Source organism: Anomaloglossus baeobatrachus, chromosome 3, assembly GCF_048569485.1.
Source record: "Anomaloglossus baeobatrachus isolate aAnoBae1 chromosome 3, aAnoBae1.hap1, whole genome shotgun sequence".
NCBI classification, from domain to species: domain Eukaryota; kingdom Metazoa; phylum Chordata; class Amphibia; order Anura; family Aromobatidae; genus Anomaloglossus; species Anomaloglossus baeobatrachus.
The window spans coordinates 462,958,198-462,980,528 of NC_134355.1; the positions used below are offsets into that span (position 1 = coordinate 462,958,198).

General features: G+C 47.9%; 1 protein-coding gene across 2 annotated transcripts in view; it reads right to left on the reverse strand.

Moving 5' to 3' along the window:
• Nucleotides 1-22,331, reverse strand: part of LOC142296656 (D-beta-hydroxybutyrate dehydrogenase, mitochondrial-like) — a 45,341-nt gene that overhangs the window by 21,414 nt on the left and 1,596 nt on the right. Inside the window, exons 2-4 of one of the 2 annotated variants that reach the window (XM_075340525.1) lie at nt 19,442-19,552; nt 15,402-15,537; nt 10,196-10,348 (exon numbers count right to left, since the gene is read on the reverse strand). In XM_075340525.1, coding sequence (XP_075196640.1) covers nt 10,196-10,348; nt 15,402-15,537; nt 19,442-19,552 — 400 coding nt within the window. Of the gene's footprint in view, nt 1-10,195; nt 10,349-15,395; nt 15,538-19,441; nt 19,553-22,331 lie in introns of both variants that reach the window. The other variant, XM_075340524.1, reaches the window with a different exon arrangement.

Genomic DNA, 22,331 nt, shown 5'->3' on the forward strand with positions numbered 1-22,331 from the left:
GTATACGGTCTTTGAGGAATGAACAGCTTCAATTTCTAATGAAATTAGGAGTACTTCTAAATAAATTAATCCTTTTAAATCCACAAAGGCTGAGACTTCCAGGCCTCCAATACTTTAGTTCAGTCACGGTGCTATTTTAAGAGACAGATCTGTGACGACAGCGCGTTCTTTATAATGAAATGCCTTACACCCACCAGCTTTTACTTCCAGCTGGGATGATTAAAATATGCTTTCACTCGACCCATGAGCGAGTCAGTTACTGATTTGACTGAATTTATTGTGTACCTATCTTGACTATTTCTAAGGGGAAAAAAAGGTGAGTTTCATAAATTGGCTCACCGTGATATTAAAATGTATGTTCTAAATTTATTGCTGATATAAAAGGTGGATTTATCACATCCAACCAGCAGCATATTCACTGTCCTCCTACATGTAGGAAACAAACTGACTTTACAGCACATTTGTAGCCTTGTTCCATAAATATGGCACAGAATTTACCTGGTGTGCATCAAATGTATCTAACCTCTATTGTCAAAGTTCGCTGCTGGTGTTTAAAAAAAAAAAAAAAAAAAAAAAAAAGCAGATTTTTTTTTTAATAAGGATCCTGGAGTAAAAAAAATCTGTTAGCAGGTTTTTGTTATGTAATTTGACAGCACCAGGAGGTAGGGACAGAGACCCTGATCCAGCAATGTATCGCTTAGCATACTGGGTACAGCAGTTATGATACAGTCATAGTTTTCTCTGCTGTAGATCTAGCAGAGCTCAGTTTTTAAGCTGTGTATAACTGTGGCGCCCCTGAGGCTTCCGTCGCCACAGAGATATTGCACCTCAGCCAGAGGTGTGATGTCCTATCCTGGGTAAGAATGAGGTCATATGCCGGTCCACAGACTAAACTTGCACACACCAATTGGTAGGCATACACAGTGTCAGGCTTCTGCCACACTCACGTGAAATTCACGCACGTGCCGAGAGACACGTATTTTCCCTGCGTGTTGCGTGCAGGTAAGTACGTGTCTCTGGTACGTGCGTGACACGTGTGTTCTACGTGTGCTATCCGCGATAGCACACGTAGAACCGGTAATTATTATACTCACGTGGTCCTTCCTGATGTCCGCGCTGCTGTCCGTGGTGCTGATCCTCGGTCTCCAGCCCTCCCGTCTCCCCGCTGCTGCTGCTGCCAGGCAGTGAAGTGAATATTCAATGAGAATAATGAGCGGCGGTCGGCAGCAAGAGGCAGCAGCGGCAGAGACAGGAGGGCTAGAGAAGGTGAGTTAATGTTTTGTTTTTTTTTCACTGACATGTGTGTTTTCTCCGGCGCGTGTCACACGGGACCGCATCCACACTACACCCGTGTGGTACGGGTGCGGGCCGTGTGACACCCGTGCTGCCGGTGAAAAAACGGACATGTCAGCGCTTTGAAAATCGCACACACGTACAAACGCACACGGACACACGTTCCGTGTGGTTTTACGTGTGTGTGCCTGCTACCATAGGGTGGCATTGCTGTACGTGTCTCCGTGTCTCCGGTACGTGTAAAAAATGCCAAACACGTACCGGAGGCATGGATGTGTGGCGCTAGCCTCAGGGATAGTGGCAGCAACCCCCATAGATATATTCATGGAGCCGTAAGTTCCATTTCTGGTCCCAATAGTGTGGGTGGGGCCTAGTCAGTGGGTGTGTGGGTGGAGTAATAAAGAGAAAATAGACAGGGAACCAGGAAGTTCAAGTCTAGTCTAGTCTGAGAGAGACAGAGGGAGGAGGAGAGGGAGGTAGTTACCTCCAGAGAGTGAAGGAGTACAGTCTGAGGAGAAAGGGACAGAAGGAAGTTCCTGGTGGAGATCCTGGGGTCTAGTTAGGTCCAGGTGACACAGAGAAAGAAAGGATCCCAGGGCCACGGAAGGGCATATTGGCTCGTGGCCTGTTCCACTGAAAGATCGGGTGGAGGGATCTGGCTGCATTCGGGGACGGTCCCCGGACAGAGGGAAGAAAGACAATTCCTCAAAAGTAACACCAAAGGCCTGGGGTGGTTGCAAGCACCCAGGGACACAACCTGCCACAGATTCCCTGTGAAGAGGGCAAGATACAACTGCGGTTAGCTCCCTTTGTTCAGGCCCTGTGGTGGAGGCCAAGACTAGCACAGCTACAACGGTCAAGGCTAGGAAGTCAGTCAGGAAAGAGACACAGGAGGGGTTCACCAGTATTGACCTCTGAACTACCTGACAGTGGATCCCAGCATACTGTGGGCAACCGGACAGCTGCCGAATTGAGACCAAACAGTGAGTAAAGATCTAAACTGCAAGCCCTGTGTCGTCTGCTTTATCCTGCACCTCATCCTTAAACACCATAGACTTTACCAAGCCTTAAAGGTTGCCCCGGGGTACCCGCTCTACCTGTGGAGAGCAAGCAACATCTCAGCTGCTATAAATCAGCCCCGGAGGTCCCTTCCAGCAGCTGCGGCCCTAAAGAGATGCAATTTACCACACGTGGCGTCACGAATCTTTCATAAATTTTATTATAATCATCACCCCCACTGCCGCCACATTAATTGACTCCACCAGGGTCACGGAATCGGGCCCCGCCACCACTGACTACCCCGGACTAGTCCGGCCCGATACTGAGTCACCTAAGGCCCTGGAGTGGGCGAGTCATAACCCCATACCACAGCTTTCTGTATACATTGTCCAGTGACAGAGAGCTGCTAATCAGTGGTGGGGAGTGGTTGACCAGGAGGCACAAGGTAGATTGTCCTTTAGTGACCCTCCGGGGTTTTTGTTTTTATCTGGATCTCTATTAAAGCTAATTTTATACCTACCTCTGGATTGGCAGTGCCGGGATTTTTTCTATTTAGGCTGGAGTAACATTAGCGTATGGCATCCGATGCGAAAGCAATGGATGCGATATGATAATGACCCCCGACTCAGGCTCTGATGCGAGCGTGAGCCAAGTCTCATGCGAATGTGATCCGATCTTGAGATCGGCTCACAGCTGCGGAGAGGGCGGGTGCTGCGGAGGAGAGGGAGGGGTTAATCCCCCCCCTATCTCCTCTATTGTCAGCCTGTGCGTATATCGCACTGCACTTGGATATCATCAGAGTGCAGTCCGATGTTTCTCTTGCGATAAGACTTGTATGGCTGTGAGTGATACGGCTCTCGCAGACAACTGCAGCATGCTGCAGTTTTTTTTCTCAGTCCGTTTAGGGCTGAGGAAAAACATGGAGATCTGAGCTGCAGCATTGTCTGATGTGAAGCCCCGCCGGTGCTGGTGTGTCGGTGTCGGTGCGTTACCTTCAGGGACTCCACGTTGCTGGATCTCCGTCACTGGTAGGAAATCTTCTTGTTTGATCGTGACGCCACTCTCAGCATTGCGGTCAGTAGGGACCGCCACTGCAGGTTGAGGGTCGCCTGGGGCTGATGGTGTGTGCAGTTAGATGTAGTAGCCTCCTGAGAGTGAGGCAAGCCCCAGGGCCCTGTGTAGGTTTGTAGTACCACAAGTCGCAGAATGACCACACAGGCAGGATGTCTTTCAGGGTTTTTACTCACATTAGATGGCAGGGTGAGTAGCCCGGGCGTAGCTGAGATGAACCAGATGGGAACCAGGTGTCCTTCAGGCTGACTTTATGAGGGTGACTACTGACTCGCCTTCCTTAGCCCTTGGTGGTTTGGGGTGACCCCGACTTTGAGTCCCTATGGGGGTCACCCAGGGAAGATGCTCCAAGCCTCTCTCCCCTTCTTGTGTGCCGTGTGCTTGTTCCCCGGACCAGGCCACTCCAGCCTCTTGCCTCCTATGACCTATGGGCCCTCACTGCGGTTACGTGGCTGCGGCTTTTGTAGTGTTGTGGTGTGGGCTGTAAGAGCCCCACACCGGCAGGTTTAGCAGGGAAAGGTGAATCTATCCTCGCTTCGGGATCTGCCGCCCGGTTGGGCCTGGTGCTCTCTAGAAGTCTCCGTACTTCCCACTCCGTGCACTCTCTAGCTGAAGCTGGCTTTCAGGCAGCACTTCTAGTTGACCGTTCTCCCCCGTCTGTAGTCACTGCGCGGGCGCTGTTAGACAGCATCAGCCCCACAGGTCTGCTCCTCACTGAGCCCTCTGGAGTTCTGCTCTAACCGACTCACTGGTGGGTTTTTCCATCTCTGCTCTTTCTGCTGACATCTCCTCAGTCCGAGCTCCCAGCTCTAACTAACTCCTCCTATCTCTCTTTCCTTCCCCACTTGTGTCTGCCTACGCCACCTAGCAACCAGACTCTCTTACCACACCCCTTGAGAGGAGATGGAAGCTCTCACCCCCTCCACTATTCCAGTGAAGGCGTAGGCTCTGCCCCCTCCTGGGATCCCCAGGGGTCCTCTCTTAGGTACATGTGTGAGGCCTGATCACTATGCGCCTGTGTTCCACACCCCAGTCAGCCATCTGGATTACCTGTATTGTACTGTCCCAGCATGGGTGCAGCACTCAGTGGTGCCTGACCAGGTCAGGGGCGCCACATTCCCCCTTAGTTATCACCAGCACGTCCTCGGGCTGCAAGACAACATTTTAAAATGCATAAAACATTAAAACATGTAAAACATTTTTAAAAGCACCAGGTATCAGACATCACCACCCTCCACCCACAAGTCCGTTAACCCACCCAAAACCCTCTCACGTTGGCCGCAACTTCAGCCACTTCTGGCAGGATGTATAGGCGGCTTTCATGGGCTGGTGGTTTCAGGGTATACCTGGCCTGGTGGATCCGCGCCGTCAGCCTCTTCTGGCAGGATGCAGAGGCGGACTCCACAGTTGGTGCTGACCAGGTACCCTCTTTGTGGTGGTGAGCCAAGGCCCCATAAACAGGCGTGCTCTCTGGTCGCAGGTGAGCCAAGGCCCTTTTCTACGGACGGGCCCCCCTGGTTGCAGACGAGCCAAGCCCCTAAACAGGCTGGCCCTGGTGGTGGTGCCACTGGTGTAACTATTTACACTGCGAGAGTTTGTGGCTATAGCAAGTTCATAGCCTTAAGTTTGTTTCTCACAATAGTTTTTGTGGGCGCATTTCTTAAACGTTGCAAAACAAAACTTTTCAAAACTGATCAAAACAGTAACTTCTCTTCTTACTTTCCTTTACTTTACTCCTCTTTTTCACTAGGGCGAGGGCACGTTGGGCACTGGCACCTGTGACTTTCCTGCTCTTTGTCTCTTTCTTCATCTGTGGTTGCCTCATCTATAGGTTCTGTGTCTTTCCTTTCTTGGTCTGCATCTGATTCCTTTTCTGTATCTGTTTCTTTATCTCTGTCTTGTCTTTCTTGTCTTTCTTGTCTTTCTTGTCTTTCTTGTCTTTCTTGTCTTTCTTGTCTTTCTTGTCTTGGACATGGTGCTACATCGAGCGCATACAATCCCCTTTCACCTTCATGCAGAGTGAACTGTACTGCTTCTCCAATTTTCAAATTTCTGCCGGAATGTCCTCTGGGCAGGTGGGCTTGAACATCTCTCCTGTTAACAAATATGCCCTCTTTTATTCCTTTCACTACAATGAAGCCGTATCCACTTTTCAAGTTGAAGTCCTCTACTATTCCTCTGTAAAGGGGTCCTCTAGCCTGGGCTTTGGACCTTCTTAGGCACCTTTTCTCCTCCAGATCTCTGGCTGTAACCTCTTTCTGTTCTGGGGACTGTGGTGTCGGAGGGCGCTTTGATCTGCTGCGCCGTGTCTTGCGGGCTGGGTTCATGCCTGCAGGCTCCCAGGTGAGGTCTTTGGGCTGATCTTCGTCTGCTGACGGTGTCAAGTCTTCCTCCTCCCAGCGGGAATAGGGCAGCATCTCCGGCTCTGGGTAGGGGTCTGCTGCGGCTGGCGTCGGAGTTAGCCCTTCTGCTTCCTGGCCTCCTCTCCCCCTTAGTTCTTCCTGGCACTCCTCTGGTGGCAGGACTGGGGATGGACTTTCTTCTGCTGGCCCGGGCGGGGGACTCTCCGGCGCGGCTGCAGGGGTTGCCTGAATCTCCTCAGGGGTGCATGGGGGGCGCAGGTACAGATCCACCAACCACTGGGGAAACTTGGCCTCCATGTCAGCCCTCATCTGCCAGTATTCTTCCTCCAGCGTGGGCTTCCTATCAGAGACCTCCGTGGATTGGGGAGCGGTATCAGCTCTGGCCTTACAGGCCGGGGTAAATGGTATGTCTCTTTTATCTTGGCGGGCCGCGCCCTGTATGGCGGCGGCCTGGTCTTGGCGGGCCGGGCAGGGCATCGCTGCGGCGGCCTGGTCTGTGCGGGCCGGGCAGGGCATCGCTGCGGCGGCCTGATCTGTGCGGGCCGGGCAGGGCATCGCTGCGGCGGCCTGATCTGTGCGGGCCGGGCAGGGCATCGCTGCGGCGGCCTGGTCTGTGCGGGCCGGGCAGGGCATCGCTGCGGCGGCCTGGTCTGTGCGGGCCGGGCAGGGCATCGCTGCGGTGGTCGGAGCTTGGCGGGCCGCACCCGGCGGGGCTGCGGCCTGGTTCAGCATATCACCTGCGGCGCGGACGAGCGTCGCTGCTGCGTTGGAGTCTTGGCGGGCTGGGTTCAGCAGGGTGGCAGCCTGGGTCAGCGTCACACCTGCAGCACGGATGAGCACTGCCGTGGTGGTCGGAGCCCTGCGGGACAGGCGGGGCATCGCTGCAGCGGCCTGGGCTTGGCGGGCTGCTTCTAGCGTGGCTGCGGCCTGGTCCAGCATCGCCGCGCCGGGCGCCTCTTCGGGGACCGCGGGCGTGGCTGCAGGGGTCGGGGCACTCGCGCTGGCCGGGGCATCACTTGACTCACCCACCGGTGGCAGCATCGGGGTCTGCGTCGTCGCCGCTCGGTCTGACATGCGTCGCGCGGCTCCCTCCTCGTAGGTCCGCACCGCCGCAGCCATCCCCAGGAACTCCGCGTACTCTTCTCTGACCTGCTCTATGACCCGGGTCTCCAGTCGATCACAGAACTGGGCCAGCTCCCGATACCACCAGGCAGCGGAGCCTGGTTCTGGGTTCCTGCTGTCAGACGCCATTCCTTCTGCGCCGTCTTCCGCACGATCTCCCAGCGGTGGCCTCGTCGCTGCCTCCTGTAGCAAGCTGTCCAGCTTCTGTTCTGCCTCTTTCAGCAGCTTCTCTCCCAGCAGCAGGCTTGTGGCTCCCTTTCTGTTCCGCCGTTTCTCGACGCTTCCACTCTCATAGCTGGCAAGGTCAGAACTCTGCAGGGGATCTCTGGGTAGCCACACCTCTTCGTGGGCGGTAACTTCTCCCAGCGCGGGCTGCTGTTGTTTTTCAGCGCGCTTTTCATGGTGGCAATATGGCGGCGCTTCCAATTTTTCAAGCGGACCGCCCAGGCACATGGTCACCTGTCTGAACAGGTCTAGTCCTTATCCTGTTCGTGACGCCAGATGTGAAGCCCCGCCGGTGCTGGTGTGTCGGTGTCGGTGCGTTACCTTCAGGGACTCCACGTTGCTGGATCTCCGTCACTGGTAGGAAATCTTCTTGTTTGATCGTGACGCCACTCTCAGCATTGCGGTCAGTAGGGACCGCCACTGCAGGTTGAGGGTCGCCTGGGGCTGATGGTGTGTGCAGTTAGATGTAGTAGCCTCCTGAGAGTGAGGCAAGCCCCAGGGCCCTGTGTAGGTTTGTAGTACCACAAGTCGCAGAATGACCACACAGGCAGGATGTCTTTCAGGGTTTTTACTCACATTAGATGGCAGGGTGAGTAGCCCGGGCGTAGCTGAGATGAACCAGATGGGAACCAGGTGTCCTTCAGGCTGACTTTATGAGGGTGACTACTGACTCGCCTTCCTTAGCCCTTGGTGGTTTGGGGTGACCCCGACTTTGAGTCCCTATGGGGGTCACCCAGGGAAGATGCTCCAAGCCTCTCTCCCCTTCTTGTGTGCCGTGTGCTTGTTCCCCGGACCAGGCCACTCCAGCCTCTTGCCTCCTATGACCTATGGGCCCTCACTGCGGTTACGTGGCTGCGGCTTTTGTAGTGTTGTGGTGTGGGCTGTAAGAGCCCCACACCGGCAGGTTTAGCAGGGAAAGGTGAATCTATCCTCGCTTCGGGATCTGCCGCCCGGTTGGGCCTGGTGCTCTCTAGAAGTCTCCGTACTTCCCACTCCGTGCACTCTCTAGCTGAAGCTGGCTTTCAGGCAGCACTTCTAGTTGACCGTTCTCCCCCGTCTGTAGTCACTGCGCGGGCGCTGTTAGACAGCATCAGCCCCACAGGTCTGCTCCTCACTGAGCCCTCTGGAGTTCTGCTCTAACCGACTCACTGGTGGGTTTTTCCATCTCTGCTCTTTCTGCTGACATCTCCTCAGTCCGAGCTCCCAGCTCTAACTAACTCCTCCTATCTCTCTTTCCTTCCCCACTTGTGTCTGCCTACGCCACCTAGCAACCAGACTCTCTTACCACACCCCTTGAGAGGAGATGGAAGCTCTCACCCCCTCCACTATTCCAGTGAAGGCGTAGGCTCTGCCCCCTCCTGGGATCCCCAGGGGTCCTCTCTTAGGTACATGTGTGAGGCCTGATCACTATGCGCCTGTGTTCCACACCCCAGTCAGCCATCTGGATTACCTGTATTGTACTGTCCCAGCATGGGTGCAGCACTCAGTGGTGCCTGACCAGGTCAGGGGCGCCACACTTACATGGGGCCGAATGCAATGCGAGATTTTCTCACATTGCACTCGTGCGAGTCATAAGCAAGTGTGACTCCAGCCTTAGGGTACCGTCACACTAAACGAGGTACCAGCGATTCCGACCACGATATGACCTGGTCTGGATCGCTGGTACGTCGCTACAGGGTCGCTAGTGAGCTGTCAATCAGCCAGATCTTCCCAACGACGCAGCAACGATACGGCGGTCGCTGGGACCCTGTCACATAGCACGAATCAAATCTTGATTAGCAACATAGGCGTGCATCTACATTGCCTTTTTCGCACCCCCTCTGCTCCGATTGGTGGTCGTAACTGCGTTGTGACTGGGCGGACTCGCCTTTAGAGAAGGCAACATAATAGCGCTTCCATCCTTCTCCATCCTTGTCCATACTACAGTCCTGATGCAGAATGGACTGTATTACGATCTGCTGCTACACGTGGTCCGGGACAAGTGAATTCAGCCCTCTGAAATGTACTGCGCTCTATAAGCCAGAACAAAGGATGGAAGGGGCCAATCCGAACGCAGTAGCAATCACCAATCGGAGCAGAGAGGGCGCGGAAAACAACGAAGATGCACGGCTACGTGAGTCGCGAACGAGGTCGTTGGGTAAGGTGTCAAACACACCAATGCATGCTGCCCTGCGGGAGCCCGACGACCAAAAATTGAACCAGAACAGTGTGTAATGATCAGCGATTTCTCAGCAGGGGACAGGTCGCTGCTTAGTGTCACACACAGCGAGATCGCTGATGAGGTCACTGGTACGTCACAAAAGCTGTGACTCAGCAGCGATCTCGCTATGTGAGAAGTACCCCTTAAGCTAGATTTCATTCCAGTCAGATCTTTTACATTATGAGCTGGTAGGTTACATAGATTTGCATACATTAAAAATATATGAAACAGATCTGTTACAGGTGTTATGAATTCTGCAAGTGGGTACAGTGTCTTAAAGAGGTTGCGTAGTACCTGCAAAACCCTAAAATAAAAAAAAACACTTTAAACTCCCCTCCCCTCCGTGACCATGCTATTCCAGTAAAGTTGGCATCATGTGTTATGCCACGTGAGCCCTGAAGCCAATTAGCGGCCACTATTAGGCTGTTAGACTCTCATTACTTCCGTTTGTCTGAGGTTTGTCCAAAGGCATGATCCTTGGAGAAGTGAGAGTGCAGCATCCATTATCACCTGTATGTAAGGCTAAAGTGCCATAACAAAGTCACGGGAGACACAGTGCTGACACGACAGAGTACTACTTACCTTCCCCAGATGCTTACTGGCTTTCCACTGCTGTCCTATTTCTGTTGGCTAGCTGCAGTGATAATGCCATATTAACAGCGCTGCAGTAAATCACGGAGCTCAGCAGCTTGCACTGGCTACATGGGCAGAGCTAATGAGCTCAGTGATTGGCTGCTGTGCTGTCAACATGATGTCACCGCTACAGCTAAACAGAAACTGAGGCAGTAGAGGAGAGCAGGGACCCAGGGAGGGTAAGTAGTACTCGGTTTGTAGGTTTTTTGTTTTAAGAACGTTTACAGCATATGGCATAAACCCTGTGAAATGTTACCAGCTTTCTTGGTAACACTGTGATGTCACTTACCTTTGCTCTGACGTACTAATGGTAAGAATGCTTTCGTGACTCTTATTGTTCCCCACAAGTTCACTTCTGCTATTTCTTTATATGTGTCTAAACTTGTGAATTCTACTTCTCCAAATGTAGAAATCCCAGCATTATTCACCAAACCCCACAAACCTGCAAAGGAAATTAAGTATATGGTCAAGTTTTCAGACAATGTACAGTCCATAGAATCCCTGATTTCTTCTAATGCTAATTCAGGCCACTGCTCCGTTACTGCAGACGTCACCGTTTTACGCTCAGTTTGCTTAAAGGGAAGGTGTCGTAAAAAAAAAATAATAATTCTTCAATAACTAAAAAAATGTAAAGTATTAATGTTTTAAGGTTATGTTTAAATAAAATTATTTGTTTTTAATTGAGAAAAATATATATATAAAAAATTAAAGTTTGATATGTTCCACTCTTAAACACTAGAAGGAGCAGCTGCTGAAATCCTAAAGAAATCCTACTGTAGAAACAGCTCACATTATAGCTGCAGTAAAGTGGGCAGAATCTGCTCTCCTGTGTGTGATGTCACCTCCCCCTCCCCTTTTGGGTGTTTCCAAAAGGATAAGAGAATGAAGTTTAGGATCACAGTGCAGAGCCATTTTCTTGGTGGCCACAGGTGGCCCACATTGCCTACTGACTGTTTCCCAATTCCCCTACACTGCCTACTGACTGTTTCTCAATGCCCCCACACTGCCTACTGACTGTTTCCCAATGCCTCGCTCAGCTCGCTGACTGTATCCCAATGCCGTATGCACTCACCTCAGACTTGCGCCTCGGCAGCCTGTCCTGTCAGACATCACAGTACGAGCAGCAGAGGCCCAAGGTGAGCACACGCGGGGAGGGGGGTCCGCGGCAGACTGTGGGGGAGGGAGGAGAGGGGTCCGCGGCATAGTGCGGGGGAGGGTTGTCCGCAGGAGGGGGTCCACGGCAGTGTGGGACGGGGAAGGGGGCGCGGCAGAGTGCGGGGGTCCGCGGCAGAGTATGGGGGTGGGGGGGGGTGAACGGCAGAGTGGGGAGCAGCATGCCAGGATCAGTAACGGTGCAATCACCGTTGCCCGGCGCCGGTACTCACCCCATCCAACACGGTGGGTGACAGGGTGAAAGTGCACATGCTGTTGCTCCACAAAGATGGCACTGATCTCCTCCCTCTGCCGCGATCTGGACAGCCCAGGGGGCGCATTCATTTCACAGCAGACGCCTTCTCTAATGTTACTAAATGGGGTCGGATTCTGACCACTGTCCTCTGTGCCTAGGGGGCTGCCATAAATGAGGTGAATAACTGTCGTTACAAACACCAAATCCGAGATGGCAGCCCCCAGTGTTTCAGTAAAATTAGAATTAAATAAAAACTAAATAAACAGTGATTTTAATTTTGTATTAAAAATACTTTATTTCATAATCACTATTATTAATACAAAAATAAAAAAACGCGACACCTTCCCTTGAATAATAGTTAACACTTTATAGCTTATTTACATAATATAGCTGTCTTATGATATGTGTACTTGGTGTCTTTTTCAGGTGGATTACATCTACAACCAGCCTAAAAAAGTGCTGCAAATCTGCCATTAAAAATTAACGAACTGCACGGCAAATTAAAGACAACATTGCTGTGCACATTTACTGAAGGAGCTCAGTTACAATCCTATATGTCATGGCTGCGAACTAGAGGGTACTTTACACGCTGCAATATCGCTATCTATATCGCTAGCGAGCGTACCCGCCCCCGTCGGTTGTGCGTCACGGGCAAATCGCTGCCCGTGGCGCACAACATCGCTTACACCCGTCACACGGACTTACCTTCCCTGCGACGTCGCTGTGGCCGGGGAACTGCCTCCTTTCTAAGGGGGCGGTACGTGCAGCGTCACAGCGACGTCACACGGCAGCCATCCAATAGAAGCGGAGGGACGGAGATGAGCGGGACGAACATCCCGCCCACTTCCTTCCTCATTGCGGGCGGCCGCAGGTACGAGGTTGTTCCTCGTTCCTGAGGTCTCACAAATAGCGATTTGTGCTGCCGCAGGAGTGACAAACAACCTCGCTACTGAATAGGCAACGATTTTTGGTAAGTGAACGACATCTCACATACCAACGATTTTTGCCTCTTTTGCGATCGTTTAAGGTCCCTCATACGTGTTACACACTGCGACGTCGCTAACAACGCCGGATGTGCGTCACAAACACTGTGACCCCGACGATATATCGTTAGCGATATCGCAGCGTGTAAATGGCCCTTAAGAGGACAAATGTTCGGAATCACTGGTATCTGCAGTCTAGGGTGTTGCAACAAGTGTCATTTACACAAACCCCCTCAAAAAATGGAAGCGTAAGACTCAAATAAAATGTAATCTTTATGAAATCTATAGGAGATAAAACCAGAAATAGAAAGGAGAAAATCACATAAAATTATCCAGGACAAGCTGTGCTACCAAATATAAAGCTATAAAATCCTGCATCCAATTCATTGAAACGATACAAATATAGTAAAAAAAAAATCAATCAATAGCAGATAGTTTGATAACATATATGTGGCGCCCCTGAGGCTTCAGTCGCCACAGAATATTGCACCCAAATTGGGTACAATGCTAAACCCGGTTCCTGAGGAGGTCAGTCCCGCTTACACCACATTATACACTCAAATGCACACCAGGTTGCCCTGTTCCCACTGGGGACTGGGCTAGGGTCGGGTAATAAAGGGGTCGCACACAGAGTGGCATTTATAGGATGTCCTCAACAGGGGCCCCAGTCCCACTAGCTTAGGACCTGGGAGGGGGGAGGTGCAGCCAGCAGGGGGAGTTTGGAGTCACACCACAATTAACAAAACTAGTGAGCCAGCCACACTCAGGCAGGCAGTCTAGTCCAGCAGGAGAGGAAGGGAGCAGTCGCATCTCAGGAGTGGTCCAGTGGGAAGAAAGAGAAAGTTCACATGATTGCTGTGGGGAGAGGGATCTCTGCTCCCCACGGAACCGACGCCACACAGGGCGGCAGGACCCTAAGGAAGATCATACTTCAAGTTGATTTTCCAGAATCTGGCTGGACGGGGAAAGTTTCAAGCTTCCCTGACCACACAGTGCCCGAAAGCACAGTGCCATATAGGATCCGGAGCCTCGCTTCAAGCCGGACCCCACATCGGAACCACGGCACCTGCAGATAGGGACAAGAGTACATCTCGTGAAACCAAGGGTCCCCTAGTAGCTTCAAGCCAGGGAATCCACAGACAGATGTTACAAGGAGAAACCCACCGAACACCAAACCGGGCTGATCTCTTAAGGGATTCGGGTTCAAAGGAGCCCGACATAGCAAGTGACCGGTATTACCTTGGTGAGCGGCACAGCACTAAGAGTGAGTAAACAACCTGGAATCGCAACCATAGACTCTGACTCTTTATTACCCGTACTGCCGCTCCCCGCCGCCATTACTACTCCCCTCATCATCCTCCCTGGGGCCCGCTCTACCTGTGGAGAGCGATACCATCCATGGCTGCTACTACCATCTGTCCCGGAGGACAGCGACAGCAGTGGCGGACCATTCCCTGTCCACATGCCACAGGTGGTGTCACGAAAAGTACCTCACTACTACCCCCATCATCTCTCCCCTGCCATCTTCTGTATGCCTCGGCGCAACCGAGCCGGGCTAAGGCCGCCTGTGACATCGCGCCCGTGAAGCGCTACATATACATCCCAAGACCATGCATTTCACATTAGCTTCTTCCACCAGGCTACTACAGGTCACCTCTATTTCATGTATTAGTTCTTTTATTTATTCATGGGGTGTCATATTAATGCTTCCCATTTGGGTTAAACTTCAAGTACACTTTACTTATTATATACTGGGATCACCCTTAATCTGTTTCAATTTGTAGTACTAACCTAAATACTGGTATATGGTCATAAAATAGAGGTTCCCTGCAGCAGCCTAGGGGAAGACGCCAACGCGAAACGCGTCGTCTTGGGATTTAGAGGTTATCAAATTATCTGCCATTGATTGACTGATTTTGATTTTTTTTACTATATTTCTATATTTTCAATTAATTGAACCCAGCATTTTATAGATTTATATTTAGTACCACAGCTTGTCGTGTGATTATTTTGTGTCATTCTCTTATTTTTTATTCTGTTCTTCTCTCCTACATATTTAATAATTATTACCTTTTACTTGAGCCTTAGGCTATGTGCCCACGGGCGCTCGTACCTGCGGATGTATCCGCTGGTACGAGCGCATGCTTCCCGCAGCTGCCCGCCGGCGTCCGCAGCTATTTTTAGCTGCTAGATTATAGCGGAATAGCTGCGGGAAACATGCGGAGATTCATGCAGCTTACCTGCGGACGTCCCGGCCTCTTATCTCCATAGTGGAGGGCCGGGACAGCCGCAGGTAATTCCGCATGAATAATTGACATGCATTATACATTCGGATGCCTACATCCGCAGCATGGTCGGCAGCCGCACTTTCCGCAGCGTGGACACAGCACTCCCCATGTCCCATAGGATAACATGGGGAGTGACTGTACATGTTAAAACCTGCGGATTTATCTGGAAAATCCAGAAAAATCTGCAGGTTTTCCGCGGCAAAATTTGCAGAAACAAGGTCCCGTGGACACATAGCCTTATGCTTCCATTTTCTTTTTTGCTTTATGTTCTTTAGGAAGTGCTCAGTACATCATCTGGCCTCCCCTCTTCTTTTAGTATCAAATGTCAGGCATATGCTGCATGTGAAACCTGCTGTGAATGCTTCGGGCTGAACTCTTGAGCCTGCACCTTCACTAGAACATAACTGTATGGTGGATTGCAGTAACTGACCTGCAATGAAGACATACAGTTACGTCCTTTTGTGAGAAGGGGTGAAAACTCCATCTGTATTCAGTAGATATTGCTGCAGCATAGCTGTATTATCTCATGATTGTGATGTATCTTATATTCATATGATAAGTTCATACGAAGAATTGTTGTTCAGAATTCTAAAAATGGGACATCTGTTAACACTCTGTTCAAAGAAAATAAATGGTAGCATGCCATGTTAGTGAATATATGGTAGCACACTGTAATACGGTACTGTATGCGAGCGCTGACGCACAATCTCCATCCCGGGTGTATTACGTCTCAATGACATAAAATCATTTAGGAGAATGTGCTGCACTTAATTCTCTGCATAGCGTTAGTACTGTAGAAGTTGAATGTACCTTTACCAGGATCTTCCAAGTTTTTCGTCACAAACTCAACAGCTTGTGTAACTTCTTCCTCACTGCAGACATTCAGCTGCAGCACCTTCATACGATCGCAATGTAAACTCTGCAGCTCCTGAGCACCTTCACCGTTCTTATCCTAGAAACCCACATGCAAAAGACTTATAAGTACATAATAATACAAGTCAAATCTGCATGTTACAAAAATAAAACTACATATAATGCCAGTTTCACAGATATTCACATATGCTTTTTTGGGCGAAACGCGTCGGGCTTTGAGGAGGGCGTGGAACCTGGGGATCACCTTTCAGCCATCAGCATCTATTACCTACAGGTAGTCATTGAGAACTAGAATGCTTTAATGTATCTCTGGTCTAAATTGTTTAGTATGGGGATTATCTTCCACTGACACGTTTATTTATCCCCTATTCTAGGCATATCACTGTTATACACACTCTTTTGGCTCTCATCATTACTCCAGCTTTTACGTATAAGGTTTATGCTATACCAATATTGTTTCTACCTTTACATTTCTTGACATTTGTATACATACAGTTAGGTCCAGAAATATTTGGACAGTGACACAATTTTCGCGAGTTGGGCTCTGCATGCCACCACATTGGATTTGAAATGAAACCTCTACAACAGAATTCAAGCGCAGATTGTAACGTTTAATCTGAAGGTTTGAACAAAAATATCTGATAGAAATTGTAGGAATTGTACACCTTTCTTTACAAACACTCCACATTTTAGGAGGTCAAAAGTAATTGGACAAATAAACCAAACCCAAAAAAAATATTTTTATTTTCAATATTTTGTTGCGAATCCTTTGGAGGCAATCACTGCCTTAAGTCTGGAACCCATGGACATCACCAAACGCTGGGTTTCCTCCTTCTTAATGCTTTGCCAGGCCTTTACAGCCGCAGCCTTCAGGTCTTGCTTGTTTGTGGGTCTTTCCGTCTTAAGTCTGGATTTGAGCAAGTGAAATGCATGCTCAATTGGGTTAAGATCTGGTGATTGACTTGGCCATTGCAGAATGTTCCACTTTTTTGCACTCATGAACTCCTGGGTAGCTTTGGCTGTATGCTTGGGGTCATTGTCCATCTGTACTATGAAGCGCCGTCCGATCAACTTTGCGGCATTTGGCTGAATCTGGGCTGAAAGTATATCCCGGTACACTTCAGAATTCATCCGGCTACTCTTGTCTGCTGTTATGTCATCAATAAACACAAGTGACCCAGTGCCATTGAAAGCCATGCATGCCCATGCCATCACGTTGCCTCCACCATGTTTTACAGATGATGTGGTGTGCCTTGGATCATGTGCCGTTCCCTTTCTTCTCCAAACTTTTTTCTTCCCATCATTCTGGTACAGGTTGATCTTTGTCTCATCTGTCCATAGAATACTTTTCCAGAACTGAGCTGGCTTCATGAGGTGTTTTTCAGCAAATTTAACTCTGGCCTGTCTATTTTTGGAATTGATGAATGGTTTGCATCTAGATGTGAACCCTTTGTATTTACTTTCATGGAGTCTTCTCTTTACTGTTGACTTAGAGACAGATACACCTACTTCACTGAGAGTGTTCTGGACTTCAGTTGATGTTGTGAACGGGTTCTTCTTCACCAAAGAAAGTATGCGGCGATCATCCACCACTGTTGTCATCCGTGGACGCCCAGGCCTTTTTGAGTTCCCAAGCTCACCAGTCAATTCCTTTTTTCTCAGAATGTACCCGACTGTTGATTTTGCTACTCCAAGCATGTCTGCTATCTCTCTGATGGATTTTTTCTTTTTTTTCAGCCTCAGGATGTTCTGCTTCACCTCAATTGAGAGTTCCTTAGACCGCATGTTGTCTGGTCACAGCAACAGCTTCCAAATGCAAAACCACACACCTGTAATCAACCCCAGACCTTTTAACTACTTCATTGATTACAGGATAACGAGGGAGACGCCTTCAGAGTTAATTGCAGCCCTTAGAGTCCCTTGTCCAATTACATGTTTTTGTAAACAGCTAAAATAACAAAACTTGTGTCACTGTCCAAATATTTCTGGCCCTGACTGTATCTCCACACTGGCCCACGTCTATCGTTGGTGAAGCACTTTGCTAATTTTAATAGTTTTTTTAAATGCATGAATAAATTATTTATATTTTTCTATTTACTTCTCTGTCACTCCTGTCATCCCTTTCCTACTTGGATTGGGCTTTGTTGATCTACAGCTCATGTTGAAGTGCTACTTTTTGGGTATTTTTACTGTCTTGTAAATTTTTTTGTTGATATAATAAAAAAAAGCTTTTTTTAAGGTTTGTTGGGCAACAATGAGTATTTGGTGAATTTTTGATATTGCAGATTCTCTGCAACAATTTGCTAAATTAGGTTACTTGTGTTTTTTTTTCATAATAGCATTTTTGTTTTTTTTTGGTATGTCATGTTTTAAAGGGAACCTGTCAGGTACATTATGCACCCAGAACCATAAGCAGTTCTTGGTGCATATTGCTAATCTGTGCCTAACTGTCCATGTATACACTAGCATAGATATAGGGATCTTTAGAAAAAGTATTTCTAAATATCTTTTATCATATGCTAATGAGACCAGCGACTAGTCGCAAGGGCGTTACTTTCCCTGGCTAGTCGGCCCCCTTAGCATGTTAGCATACCCCTGTGGGCGTACTAACATGTTAATGAATGCGCATTGTCAGAGGCATGGTCGGAATCACCTCTGCTGCCACCACTGGTTTTCGGCTCAGTGCGCAAGATCAGAACGTCCCTGGATTTCCGTTCATGCACACTACACCACTTTGAAGCTTGGACACGTACACCAGGCTTCACAGTAAGCATGACTAGAAGCCCAGGACTTCTGATCATGCTCATAGAGCCGATAACCAGTGGTGGCAGCCGAGAGGTGAGCACGACCATACCTCTGATGCTGAGCATTCATTAGCATGTTAGTACCCACAGGGCCATGCTAACATTCTATGGGGGCCGACTAGTCAGGGAAAGTAACACCCTCATGAATAGTCGCTGGCCTCATTAGCATTTGATAAAAGATCTTTAGAAATACTTTTCTAAAGATCTCTTTATCTATGCTACTATAGGCTGGGACAGTTAGGCAGGGATTAGAAATATGCACCAAGAGCTGCTCGTGGTTCTGGGTGCATATTGACCCTGACAGGTTCCCTTTAAACTGAAAACATTTGTCTGGTTATGTCTTATTGATCTCCTTATCAGTAATATAAGGGAAGTGTTTTTTAATCTACAAGCCTGAGCGATATCGTAAATTCTACAAAGACAATCTAAAGAGCCTTTCTGTCATTCAGCTACTACTGCAAACAATCCTGTGCCAGGTCAACGTATTGGCCAATTTCTTGGGAAGTAAAGGTCCTTCTATATCGACTTTTACGTCAATGCTTGGCAGTCAGGCGTTTACAGTAATGGTTCTGATCATTGCCCTTTGTAATCATGTAGGTACACACGGACGGCACAGTAAAACGGTGAATGGCTCATTAAGTCAGTTTCTTATAATTTTTTATTTATTTATTTTTTACAAATGAGAGATTTGGTTAATAAATAGGATAATCACCAGAAAATGTTGGATTTATAATTCCCAGAATCTGTAATCCGTAATCGTGGAGGCGTTTACAAAGCTTCTTCTGCTTACCGGAGCGGCAGCTTTACAAAGCCTGGTTTTATCTTTCGCTGCTCGAGCAGTTTTCTCTTCTAATTAATTGTGTGCATGACAAAATCTACAAACTACACACTAATCTCCTATGGAACTCTGTGCAAACTGCTTACAGAGAAAATACATGGGCAGAGATAACAGGAGCTGCATCATGCTTGACGGGGTGGCACAATGCAAATGACGTTTTTTTCTTAAAGATGATTGTACCAAAACATTTGCAAATGTCCACAAAATACTGTATAAATATGATACAGGTCACATGAACCCAATGGTACTGGTGCCCAAACAACCCACAAAGGCCAAATAGAGCAAAGAACGCACAGAGCTGTCAATCATTTTGGTGGAAGGCAATGTAGGATGTCACTCACCTTTAATAAACAACCTGCAAACACGGTAAACCCTAAATTATGTAAATGTTTTGCCAAGGCTAATCCAAAACCTGAGTCGCAGCCTGTGATCAGCACCACTTTGCCTTGTGTCTGGGAGACAAAAAATGCCATCATTGTCAACAATATAGATTTATGTATAGCAACAAGCACAGCATCAACAATATAGATTTATGTATAGCAACAAGCACAGCATAGATGATATCATATAATGTACTGTATAAAGTGCAGTTCCAAAAGTAAACCCAGTTATCCTAGAATCACAAATGATGTCTTATCATGGCAGTTTTGCAACATTAAGGCTAGTTTCACACTTGCGTTGGACGGGATCCGTAGCATTGCGTTGTGTGACGCATGTAACGGATGCGTTGCATATAGTGGCACAAAGCATGCTACAGATCGTACAAAATAACGCAATCCGGTGTAGTTTTTTTTCCTTGACTTTACACATCTGAGCATGCGCAGTTGTGTAAAGACAGCTGCGTTAACGGAATCCGTCAAATGACGCATTCTAACGGAATCCGCCACCATAGGCGTCCATTATAAAAACAACGGACGCCTAACGGATTCCTGCAGGTTGCGTTTTTTTGACACTCCGCCAAGCGCAGGAAAACGTTACATGCTGCGTTCCATCCGCCCGACGCAGCGTCAAAATAACGACGCTGCATCGTCCAGCGGATGCAACGCAGACACTTGCGTTACAGTGCGTCGCCCATACAAGTCTATGGAGAATGCGTTAACGGACTGCGCTATTCTCCATAGTGATGGAATGCGCTGAACGCAAGTGTGAAACTAGCCTAATTCTGATTTATTCACAGGTTGATAATCCGGGAACCAACATTCGTAGGAATGCTTTCTCAATTATCGGCATGTATAAACCAGTCAGCAATCACCCGACGAACATGCAAAATGCTTATTTGTTGGGTGCAAAGATTTTTTATCAGTCAAAAAAAATCATGGTTATCAGCAGAATATTTTCTGTAATTAGATGTGTGGATGGTCGCCCGTTGGATTACATGTAGTCCTTCGGTGGCCTGGATTGTCAGGTGGAAATGCACCAATACTTTTCAGTATAGTACAGATAAATGATCATCAGGCTAGGTGCAGATGACTGATGATTTTCTCAGTTGTGAAAAAAAAGGACCGTGATCCGATTTTCTCAGCTGTGGAGAAGATTAATTTTTTTCTATCATCTCCATTGTGTCAGTCCGTGAAAGTAAAAAACTCTGATTTTTTTTTTTCCCACGGACCCATTGACTTGCACGGCTGAGGGCGATTCGATTTATAGTGGCAACTCGGGCATGCAAAGATTTCTTTTTTTATTTTATTCCTTGGACAAAGTAAAAAAAATTGCACTTATGCACGGCCCCTTAGAACAACATTGGTCAGAGTCCGATCCGCTGTTTGGTTGAATGGCACTCGAAATGCAAATATGGGCATCTACACAAGCCCTTAGGGTTATAAGCCGTCTGAAATGCATATCCATCCCACTAAATCCCAGAGAACGGACAGCTTTTTACCTCTATACAATCTACAAGGAAAAATGGCAATCAGTTGCGGGCAGGATAGGCTTTCATTACACCTTATGAAGGGTGACATTAGCATTGCAAGACATCCATCAACCCCCCCCATCCCAGAATTACAGTTTCTGTAGAACTTATGTTGTCCTCAAATTTGGAAGCATCAACCTGCTGAAAAAAGATTCCCTGTGTGTTATTCACTTTGAACAATTCCAGTTAAAAAATGAGGGGAATGGAGAAAATGATCACAATACTGGGAACCCCAGCAAGCAACCGCAATCCTTCTGTAGCGCCAGCTTAGGGCCAATAAAGCATTGTAGTGTCCCTTGGATTCTATGAGGAGTTATTGTGGTACATACAGTATAGATGAAAAATGATCAATAGCAAATAGCTGTAATAAGCAGTCTCATGTGTGACCTGTATCTCGTACCACGTAGCACTTATACATGAGGACATACAGTGGTACCTCGGTTTTCGTTAATCTTGGTTATCATTGGTTTCGGTTTTCATTGTTTTTTTCCACTAAAAATTTGCCTCGGTTTTCGTTGATTGCCTCGGTTTTTGTTTGCTTTCGTCTGCTTGCCCACATGACTACGCTGCTATTTTTGCAAAAACAAAGGGTGATCCATGCATTTTCCGGCTCTGTATGGCATTGTGTGTGTGTCACCCCGCTCGTCAGTTTCAAAATATATGTAAGAAATGTAAGATAAAATGTTTCTTTTCTTTATATTAGTGTTTCATATTCATTTAATATTCCTTTTATATTCATTTCTTATTGTTTTTAGTATTAAACACTATCTTTATTACCTATAAAATGTGGTTTTTGTATGTATTTTAGAGTGTCTAAAACGAAATAATTGGATTTACATTGATTCCTATGTAAATAATTGCTTCGGTTTTAATCGGTTTCGGTTTTCATTGATTGTATTCAGACGGATTATCAACGAAAACCGAGGTATCACTGTATTTTCACAGCCATAAGACCTCTTCTTACACATGGCCCTGATGATACACAATAACATTGTCTTTGCCTGCTGACTAAGCCCTCCGGTACAGTATTATTTCCAGTAATATTAAATATGTGTTTTGGATAAGTAAATGATTTATCAGTCTTCTACTTTCATAACTGTTTTTGTCTCTTTGGCTTCAAACCAATTAGTTTAAAGTCCAGCTGCATGGAGCGGAGGGTGAACATGCGCACCTCCGCTATACACATTCTGTACGGGGCTATCAGAGTTAGCGGGTGCTATAGAGAGTGCGCTCACACTACCGTATAGTTAGCGTATAACACAGACAAGTGCTTTGGGATGTTTTATTGGATAGCACTCAGACCAGTGTTTTTCTATGGTGCT